Below are 12,036 nucleotides of genomic sequence, written 5' to 3'. Positions count from 1 at the left end.
TCATCAAGATCATCACACGTCATCAAGGTCATCACACGTACAGTCACAACATCACACGTACAGTCAACACACATAATAGCAACATGACACATGTCATCAAGGTCATCACACGTACAGTCAACACACAATAGCAACATGACACATGTCCTCAAGGTCATCACACGTTCAGTCACAACATCACACGTACAGTCAACACACATAATAGAAACATGACACATGTCATCAAGGTCATCACACGTACAGTCAACACACAAAATAGCAACATGACACATGTCCTCAAGGTCATCACACGTACAGTCACAACATCACACGTACAGTCATCACACAAAATAGCAACATGACACATGTCATCAAGGTCATCACACGTACAGTCAACACACATAATAGCAACATGACATATGTCATCAAGGTCATCACACATACAGTTACAACATCACGTACAGTCAACACAGAAAATAGCAACATGACACATGTCATCAAGGTCATCACACGCACAGTCAACACACATAATAGCAACATGACACATGTCATCAAGGTCATCACACATGTCATCAAGGTCATCACACATGTCATCAAGGTCATCACATGTACAGTCACAACATCACACGTACAGTCAACACGCATAATAGCAACATGACACATGTCATCAAGGTCATCACACGTACAGTCAACACACATAATAGCAACATGACACATGTCATCAAGGTCATCACACGTACAGTCACAACAACACACGTTCATTCAACACACAAAATAGTAACACGACACATGTCATCAAGGTCATCACACGTACAGTCACAACATCACACGTACAGTCAACACACACAATAGCAACATGACACATGTCATCAAGGTCATCACACGTACAGTCACAATATCACACGTTCAGTCAACACACAAAATAGTAACACGACACATGTCATCAAGGTCATCACACGTACAGTCAACACACATAATAGCAACATGATACATGCCATCAATGTCATGACACATGTCATCAAGGTCATCACACGTACAGTCACACCATCACAAGTACAGTCACACCATCACAAGTACAGTCAACACACATAATAGCAACATGACACATGTCATCAAGGTCATCACACGTACAGTCACAACATCACACGTACAGTCAACACACATAATAGCAACATGACACATGTCATCAAGGTCATCACACGTACAGTCACAACATCACACGTTCAGTCAACACACAAAATAATAACACGACACATGTCATCAAGGTCATCACACGTACAGTCAACACACACAATAGCAACATGACACATGTCATCAAGGTCATCACACGTACAGTCACAACATCACACGTTCAGTCAACACACAAAATAGTAACACGACACATGTAATCAAGGTCATCACACGTACAGTCAACACACATAATAGCAACATGATACATGCCATCAAGGTCATGACACATGTCATCAAGGTCATCACACGTACAGTCACACCATCACAAGTACAGTCACACCATCACAAGTACAGTCAACACACATAATAGCAACATGACACATGTCATCAAGGTCATCACACGTACAGTCACAACATCACACGTACAGTCAACACACATAATAGCAACATGACACATGTCATCAAGGTCATCACACGTACAGTCACAACATCACACGTTCAGTCAACACACAAAATAATAACACGACACATGTCATCAAGGTCATCACACGTACAGTCAACACACACAATAGCAACATGACACATGTCATCAAGGTCATCACACGTACAGTCACAACATCACACGTTCAGTCAACACACAAAATAGTAACACGACACATGTAATCAAGGTCATCACACGTACAGTCAACACACATAATAGCAACATGACACATGTCATCAAGGTCATCACACATGCCATCAAGGTCATGACACATGTCATCAAGGTCATCACACGTACAGTCACACCATCACAAGTACAGTCACACCATCACAAGTACAGTCAACACACATAATAGCAACATGACACATGTCATCAAGGTCATCACACGTACAGTCACAACATCACACGTTCAGTCAACACACAAAATAATAACACGACACATGTCATCAAGGTCATCACACGTACAGTCAACACACACAATAGCAACATGACACATGTCATCAAGGTCATCACACGTACAGTCACAACATCACACGTTCAGTCAACACACAAAATAGTAACACGACACATGTAATCAAGGTCATCACACGTACAGTCAACACACATAATAGCAACATGACACATGTCATCAAGGTCATCACACATGCCATCAAGGTCATGACACATGTCATCAAGGTCATCACACGTACAGTCACACCATCACAAGTACAGTCACACCATCACAAGTACAGTCAACACACATAATAGCAACATGACACATGTCATCAAGGTCATCACACGTACAGTCACAACATCACACGTTCAGTCAACACACAAAATAATAACACGACACATGTCATCAAGGTCATCACACGTACAGTCAACACACATAATAGCAACATGATACATGTCATCAAGGTCATGACACATGTCATCAAGGTCATCACACGTACAGTCACACCATCACACGCCTCCTTGCCATCCTCTCCTTACAAGGAGCCTGCAGCTATCTACAGTGTGTTTGGCCACAAGCAGAGAGCATTTCCATACATTTCCATCTGATATGAGGTGGCTCCTCTTTTTCTCTCTTTCTCTCTTTCCTGCTACTGCCATGCCTCCTGCCCTCCTGCCCCCCTGCACCACACCACGCACTCTTGCTCCGGGGGTCCCGGGAAGAGGTGACACAAACAATTACAGAGCAACTACTAGGGAGAGAAACACTTGCCTTGGGATGTGTGTGTGTGTACGTGTGTCTGTACGTGTGTGTGTGTGTACATGTGTGTGTGTGTGTGTGTGTGTGTGTGTTTGCAGGGCAGCAGAAAAATGCGTGTCAGATGGTTGTCAGTGCGAGTGTGCTGTTGTAAATAATGGAGGTGCAGATGGGAATACTTGATCTCAATTATTCCCTTTGCCTACGTCTGCTCTGCATCTATGTCAGGGGTCTCCAAACTTTTTTCACATGGGGCCACAATGGGCTGAAAACATTGGGCCGGGGGTCCAAAGTCGTCTGCACATAAAGTAACCATATATATATATATATATATATATATATATATATATATATATATATATATATATATATATATATATATATTTTATTTTTAATTTTATTTTTTTTTAATTTTATTTATTTATTTATATAGCCTATACATATGGACGTGTACATATTCGTGTATATATATACAAACCCTGTTTCCATATGAGTTGGGAAATTGTGTTAGATGTAAATATAAACGGAATACAATGATTTGCAAATCATTTTCAACCCATATTCAGTTGAATATGCGACAAAGACAACATATTTGATGTTCAAACTGATAAACATTTTTTGCAAATAATCATTAACTTTAGAATATGATGCCAGCAACACGTTACAAAGAAGTTAGGAAAGGTGGCAATAAATACTGATAAAGTTGAGGAATGCTCATCAAACACTTATTTGGAACATCCCACAGGTGTGCAGGCTAATTGGGAACAGGTGGGTGCCATTATTTGGTACAAAAACAGCTTCCCAAAAAATGCTCAGTCTTTCACAAGAAAGGATGGGGCGAGGTACACCCCTTTGTCCACAACTGCGTGAGCAAATAGTCAAACAGTTTAAGAACAACGTTTCTCAAAGTGCAATTGCAAGACATTTCGGGATTTCAACATCTACGGTCCATAATATCATCAAAAGGTTCAGAGAATCTGGAGAAATCACTCCACATAAGCGACATGGTCGGAAACCAACATTGAATGACCATGACCTTCGATCCTTCAGACGGCACTGTATCAAAAAGCGACGTCAATCTCTAAAGGATATCACCACATGGGCTCAGGAACACTTCAGAAAACCACTGTCACTAAATACAGTTGGTCGCTACATCTGTAAGTGCAAGTTAAAGCTCTGCTATGCAAAGCAAAAGCCATTTATCAACAACATCCAGAAACGCCGCCGGCTTCATTGGGCCCGAGATCATCTAAGATGGACTCATGCAAAGTGGAAAAGTGTTCTGTGGTCTGATGAGTCCACATTTCAAATTGTTTTTGGAAATATTCAACATCGTGTCATCCGTACCAGAGCGAACCATCCAGACTGTTATCGACGCAAAGTTGAAAAGCCAGCATCTGTGATGGTATGGGGGTGCATTAGTGCCCAAGGCATGGGTAACTTATATATCTGTGAAGGCACCATTAATGCTGAAAGGTACATAGAGGTTTTGGACCAACATATGCTGCCATCTAAGCGCCGTCTTTTTCATGGACGCCCCTGCTTATTTCAGAAAGACAATACCAAGCCACATTCAGCACGTGTTACAACAGCGTGGCTTCGTAAAAAAAGAGTGCGGGTACTTTCCTGGCCCGCCTGCAGTCTAGACCTGTCTCCCATCGAAAATGTGTGGCGCATTATGAAGCGTAAAATACGACAGCGGAGACCCCGGACTGTTGAATGACTGAAGCTCTACATAAAACAAGAATGGGAAAGAATTCCACTTTCAAAGATTCAACAATTAGTTTCCTCCGTTCCCAATCGTTTATTGAGTGTTGTTAAAAGAAAAGGTGATGTAACACAGTGGTGAACATGCCCTTTCTCAACTACTTTGGCACGTGTTGCAGCCATGAAATTCTAAGTTAATTATTATTTGCAAAAAAAAAATTAAGTTTATGAGTTTGAACATCAAATATCTTGTCTTTGTAGTGCATTCAATTGAATATGGGTTGAAAAGGATTTGCAAATCATTGTATTCCGTTTATATTTACATCTAACACAATTTCCCAACTAATATGGAAACGGGGTTTGTATATATATATATATATATATATATATATATATATATATATATATATATATATATATATATATATATATATATATATATATATATATATATATATATATATATATAATATTAATATGATGAATATATCCATATTCATTAATATAATTAGATATTAAGAGTATGTAAAAGTTGAACTTTGTTTATTTCCGTGACGACCTTCTTAAAGTTGTGTAATCCATCATGAATATCAAGCAGCTAAAATGTAGACATTTTTTTTTTTACATTGCATGGACATGTTTTACAAAACCCACAAAGTTGAGTGAGCAGGTATTGTTATGTGTGACCATGTGTGTTGACTTTTTGTGTCAGTTGCATATTTTTTGCCCGACAAATAGTTGTTCGGATTGGGTCATTCGGTAAATTGCTGTGCTTTGTTGACTTCAAATCATTGACCTGATTTACTTTGATGGCGGCAATCTGAATGTCAGGTATTTGAAATTAAATTGGAAACAGTTTCTTTATCAAACTCATGACATTTCGCAGGTCAAACTAGAGATGCTATACATACCTATGTGTACCTATTTATGTATATTATATACATAAATATATATTTTATAATAATATAATTAATATATAATTAATAAGGTTTGACTCCTACCTTGTTTACTTCCATCACAACCTTTTTAAAAGCGTAATCAATCAGAAATATCAAGCGGCTAAAATGTACCAAACATGGATACATGTGGAGAGAGTGTTTTGCATTTTTTCCCATCATGCATTGCAGTGGCTATAAATGGGAGTAATTTTGAAATATGTATAGTGGGTGGACATTTTTTTTATAATATCCACAAAGTTCAGTGAGCATGTCGTGTTATATGTGACCACGTGTGTTGACCTTTATATTAATTGCTTTTTTTTTTTGCACAATGACTAGGGAAGGTTGTTTGGACTGTGTTAATTTGGATTTTTTTTTTATAATACCCACAAAGCTCAGTGAGCAGGTCATCTTATGTTTGACCATGTGTGTTGACCTTTATGTTAGTTGCATTTTTTTGCACCATGACTAGGGAAGGTTGTTTGGACTGTGTCAGTTTGGACGTTTTTTTATATCCACAAAGTTGAGTGAGCAGGTTGTGTTACGTGTGACCATGTGTGTTGATTTTTTGTGTCGGTTTATTTGCACAATGAGTGGGAAAGGTTGTTGGGATTTGGTCATATAGGTAAATGCTGTGCTGCGAGTAAAATGTATGGTCATTGACCTGATTTACTCACATTGTCCACACGATAGCAGCACAGATGTATACAATAATACTGTTGGCTCCCCCAGGCCAGATTCCTTCAACTCATGAAGTCAAACTGAAGATGCCGGCCGGGCCGAACTTGGCCCGCGAGCCGTGGTTTGGACACCCCTGATCTACAGAACCTTCCAATCCCCTTCTGTCTGTTTTCCTTCCACACTCCTCTCACCTCTCCGTATATTCCTGCTGAATAATCAATTTTTTGAGCTGGCTGATGTGACTCAAACACACACACACACACACACACACACACACACACACACACACACACACACACACACACACACACACACACACACACACACGCTGCCTTGAGACTGGATCGATACCCCCTCTCCGTTCTGCTGAAGAAGGCATTGACATCATTCCTGGCTGCAGGCCAAACACACTCTTATCCTTCAGAAGGAGAGAGAGGGGCGAGAGAGATGGAGGGGGAGACGGGGACAGGGCCAGGCAGGGCGGGGGAGGGACAGCACCATCACACACACACACACACACACACACACACACACACACACACACACACACACACACACACACACACACACACACACACATATATTCTTGTATTTGTTACCTTCTTTAGACCTGAGAAAAATGCCTCCCTCTTTAGGACCACCCTTTCTAGATATATAAAGATGTGTATTTACGGCAATAATAATACATACATACTATGCAAATATAAAAAGCTTGTTGTGAAAAATGAGTTAGAATTTCACAAGAGAAAGGTCACAATTTCAGAAGAAAAACTGAATATATGTGCAGTATTATGATAAAAGTCGCAATTTTACAAGAAAAGCTTATCATTTTGGCAATTTTATGAAAAGAGTCGTAATTTTACTCGACAAAAGTCACCATTTTAAAAGAAAACTTTAACATTTTGGCAATATTATAATAATGATGGGAATTTTACTTGGCAACATTATGACAAAAGTCACCATTTTGCTCAAAAAATGTCACTATTTTAACAAAAAAATTGGCAATATTGTCATAAGTCAGAATTTTATATGACAAATGTCACTATTTTGCATTTAAAAGTAATAATTTTACATAAAAAAGTAATCATTTTACGAGAAAATATTACAGAAACAGAAAGAATATGAGAAATTGTTCCCAATTTTATGAGAAAGAAGTCCACACATTGTGAGAAAAAGACTGATTTTAGTTAATTTTTGTATGTAATTGGTTTTTAACCTTCATTATTTACTTCAAGTTATTACAGTATGTCTTTTGGCCAAAGGGGGAGTATTTAAATTTTTTCAGTTTTTAGTTAATTAATTTTTTTTGTTTTTGTTTTTTATTTACTTCAAGTTAATACAGTATGTCTCTATACACATATTTAATTATTTTTTTATTCATTTTGGCCAAATGGGGCTTTCAATTTCTTACACACACTTGTTATTTCATATGTTGACCAGAGGGGGGTGCTCTTTTAAAAGCGACACACAGTCAATGTGAAAAATCCCTCCTTTTTGGGACCACCCTCATTTTGACCAGCAGGGGTGCAAATGAGACATTGTCTATTAGATGCAATGTTATTGGGACCATGATTTATGTCATCACTTGTTCACACCTCCTCATATGGAAGATACTTTTCCTTCTTCATGTCTCAAGAAGGCTAGAAATACAAGAACACACACACACACACACACACACACACACACACACACACACACACACACACACTGTAGTTCCAGCGTGTGTTTGTGAGCAGGCCTGACCTGCACGTGGTCAGGTCAGGAGCAAGGGTGTGACCAACATTATGGATTGGATCGGCGGCGAAGGCAAACTCAGCACAAAACAGATCAGAGGCTTGTTTGGTCCTCCTCTCTCACCTCCACACCCTGGACTTTCAGCTTCATGTGGTCCTCTCGGGTGGTCTTCCCATCTTTCCTCTTCTTCCAGCAGTATCCATCCTTCCTGTACTTCACCTTCTTGCGGTTGTAGAGGATCATGGAGCCATTTTGAGGCCTGCTCGGAGGAGAGAAGGAGGCAGAGAGGAGCACTCGGTGAGAAGATCTGTCTGACAGCAGAGGATAAATATTGGAACAAAAGTCTGTTGGTGTGGTGTGTATCACACCCAAACATACATGGCACAAGATCTCAGGGGTTCGACATCGAAATGTGGACTACTTACAACGTCAGCTTTCACTCTCAATATATTCATTATTCTGTCCTCGCTGCTCCTTTCCAGCGTGTGCAGCTGGACAGATAGTTAACAGCACGAAGAAACAGAATCTCCAGAATGTTGTTCCTTCTTTTGAATTATACCCCCCAGTTTTATTTCTCCATACGTCTTCCTTTGCTTAGGTTTGTAAGACTGAACGAATAAATGTTACAAAAGTATCACGCCCGTTGTGTGTTCCACACAAACAATGTCTACTGTGTGTGTGTTGCATACATAAAACAGAAGGTTTTGGGGTTAATACACACAGCAAACACTGCACACGTGATTTAACACAATTAAACCCAAGGTGTAGCTTTATCGCCCTCTGCTGGTCAAATTCAGCGCTACATTTGTTTAACCAGCCAAAAACAACACAAGCACAAAGTCAGCAATTTCAATACATTCACACTTTGTTGTTCAGTTGCTCAAAAGACCTAACCTCGATCCTGACCTCACAGAGCCCAAAAAAAGTCTGCGGGCTATAGAGCATTTTCTATTCGGGCTCCAGTACTCTGGAATGCCCTCCCAATAACAGATAGGTAACAAATGGCGCACGACTAAACTTGAGGTTTTCCATCAAGCATGGAGTGATAGTTTAATAATTTATAAACGCATGCTTACTTTAGCTAAAGCTAAATACTACTCAAATCTCATCTGCCTCAACAAAAACGATCCTAAATATTTGTTCAGTACAGTAGCATCGCTAACCCAATAGGGGACTCCTCCCAGTAGCTCCACCCACTCGGCAGATGACTTCATGAATTTCTTTAATAAGAAAATTGAACTCATTAGAAAGGAGATTAAAAACAACACATCCTAACTACAACTGGGCTTTATTAACACAGATACAACTGTATATACGACAGATATTGCCCTCCAAAATAGTCTCTCTCTTTTTGATGAAATAACGTTAGAGGAACTCCTGCGGCGTGTAAATAGGATAAAACAAACAAAATGTTTACTTGACCCACTTCCTGGGAAACTTATCAAGGAACTGTTTGTATTATTAGGACCATCAGTGCTAAATATTATAAACTTATCACTTTCCTCTGGCACTGTTCCCCTAGCATTCAAAAAAGCGGTTATTCATCCTCTGCTCAAAAGACCTAACCTCGATCCTGACCTCATGGTAAACTACCGACCTTCCCCCCTTCCCTTTATTTCGAAAATCCTCAAAAAAAAAAGAATCCTCTGCTCAAAAGACCTAACCTCATACTTGCCAACCCTCCTGGATTTTCCGGGAGACTCCCGAAATTCAGCGCCTCTCCCGAAAACCTCCCGGGACAAATTTTCTTCCGAAAATCTCCCGAAATTCAGGCAGAGCTGGAAGCCACGCCCCCTCCAGCTCCATGTGGACCTGAGTGACGTGTCAACAGCCTGTATTCACGTCCGCATTCCCACAATATAAACAGTGTGCCTGCCCAAACACGTTATAACTGCAGAATGATCGAGGGCGAGTTCTTGGTTTCTTATGTGGGTTTATTGTTAGGCAGTTTCATTAACGTCCTCCCAGCGCGGTAACAACACACAACAACAGCAGTCATGATTTATTTTACCGTAAAGCAGTTCGTCTGCCGTAAACAGCAATGTTGTTGTAATATATTGAGTTAGAGGCAATAACCAGGCGAGGTGATGAAGTACGTCTCTTTACTGTAGACTTCAGAACAGACTCACACACTTGACGTCAGGTGCGCAACACCACGTAAATCGTTGGCCAACCAAAAAGTAACCCCAGTACGCTATAGCCAACATTCACCAGGAGATGGCAACAGACAAACATAGATCACTCTATTACATTCCTCCCCTTTTAGAAATGTAGAAGTTACTCAAAATAAATAAACAACCCAACCAAAAAATGCAGCAGCTCAATTAAAAAACTGTACTTAAGCCACATTTTTTTTTTTTTTTTTTAGTACTGAACTCTTAACCCTCATTTGTAAACAATAACATGCTTATTATACAAACAGTATTTGTACACCTTTAACACAGATTTTTATACTGTCTTCAGAGATTCTGTTTTATTGGTGGTACTCGAAACCTTTCTGGGTACCTGCGAAAGGGTGTTCAGCATGGTTAGAAAAATAGTGACAGAGAATAGAACAAGAATGGACAATTCAACCCTTAACTCAACAATGAGTAGATGAGTGTTATGTGTGTGTACATGTGTAAATAAATGAACACCGAAATTCAAGTATTTCTTTTATTTACAACAACAGCAGTTCAGCAACAGCTCTCGCAAAAATGACTAATGATCTATTGCTAACGATGGATTCTGATGCGTCATCCATGTTGCTGCTTCTTGATCTTAGCGCTGCTTTCGATACCGTCCATCATAATATTTTTTAGAGCGTATCAAAACACGTATTGGTATGTCAGACTTAGCCTTGTCTTGGTTTAACTCTTATCTTTCTGACAGGATGTAGTGCGTCTCCCATAACAATGTGACCTCGGACTATGTAAAGGTAACGCGTGGAGTTCTTCAGGGTTCGGTTCTTGGCCCTGCACTCTTTAGTATTTACATGCTGCCGCTAGGTGACATCATACGCAAATACGCTGTTAGCTTTCACTGTTATGCTGATGACACCCAACTCTACATGCCCCTAAAGATGACCAAGACGCCGGATTGTAGTCAACTGGAGGCATGTCTTAATGAAATTAAACAATGGATGTCCGCTAACTTTTTGCAACTCAACGCCAAGAAAACGGAAACGCTGATTATCGGTCCTGCTAGACTAGTCCTAGTAATACCACCTTAACATGTGACAACCAAACAATTATACACCTATTTAATTATACCACCTTAACATTTGACAACCAAACAATTATACACTTATTTAATAATATCACCTTAACATTTGACAACCAAAATATTATCACTTATTTAATAATATCACCTTAACATTTGACAACCAAACAATTATACACCTATTTAGTAATACCACCTGAACAGTGTCACTAGCATGCCGACTGATAAAATCTTGCTATATTCCAGTTTTAGATGAAAAATGACTCATAATCCAAACAAAAAAAAGTGGGGGTCATTTCCGGGCCTAAATTGGCTGCCAAAGTTGACCAATTTAGAGCGATGATGTCCTGCTTCTTCTACTATCCAGGTGAGAGGCAGGATTTACCATCCACAATAAAGTTTCACGAGCACAGGAAGCAATGATGTAAACATTGTCCCACACGCTATAAATAGCATCACTAATACTTGCTCATATTCAAGTCACGACATGTAAATGGAGAATTGTTGGCGCTTCTTGCGTGGCTTTTTTTCTTGGCTTTTATGGGCGGAATAAAGAACCTCCCATCGGCTCCGCTGGAAGATGACTTTTATTTACCTTTATTTACGAGTTATGACGCATTAGAAAAGGAAAGCCATCCGTCGCCGTGTCTCTCATAATGATTGTGAACGATAAGCAACATTTCCAAGAAAAGGTGCAGTTCCCCTTTAAGAGGGATGTGATATTTAAAAGACAGACAGGAAGAGAAGAGGTGTGAGAAGACAATGTCAACAGAACAATGTCAGCATGTGTTCTCAGGCTCAATGTCAAAGCTGCTGCTGAGCCATCAATCATTCTTTTTCTACAACATTAAGGACCAGTCTATGCGCTATACGTGTGTGTGTGTGTGTGTGTGTGTGTGTGTGTGTGTGTGTGTGTGTGTGTGTGTGTGTGTGTGTGTTCATCTTTGCCTTATCTC

General features: G+C 39.7%; 1 protein-coding gene across 5 annotated transcripts in view; it reads right to left on the bottom strand.

Moving 5' to 3' along the window:
* The window catches only part of LOC133622746 (calmodulin-binding transcription activator 1-like), a 223,990-nt gene that overhangs the window by 93,940 nt on the left and 118,014 nt on the right, over positions 1-12,036 (bottom strand). For all 5 annotated transcript variants that reach the window (XM_061985671.2, XM_061985670.2, XM_061985673.2 and 2 more), the window contains one exon: positions 8,003-8,138. In XM_061985671.2, the coding sequence (XP_061841655.1) occupies positions 8,003-8,138 (136 nt within the window). The remainder of the gene's footprint in view (positions 1-8,002; positions 8,139-12,036) is intronic.

The sequence above is a fragment of the Nerophis lumbriciformis genome, linkage group LG23 (assembly GCF_033978685.3).
Source record: "Nerophis lumbriciformis linkage group LG23, RoL_Nlum_v2.1, whole genome shotgun sequence".
Classification (NCBI taxonomy): Eukaryota; Metazoa; Chordata; class Actinopteri; order Syngnathiformes; family Syngnathidae; genus Nerophis; species Nerophis lumbriciformis.
Note: the sequence above shows the minus strand (reverse complement) of the source record. Positions and strands in the feature narration are given on the sequence as shown.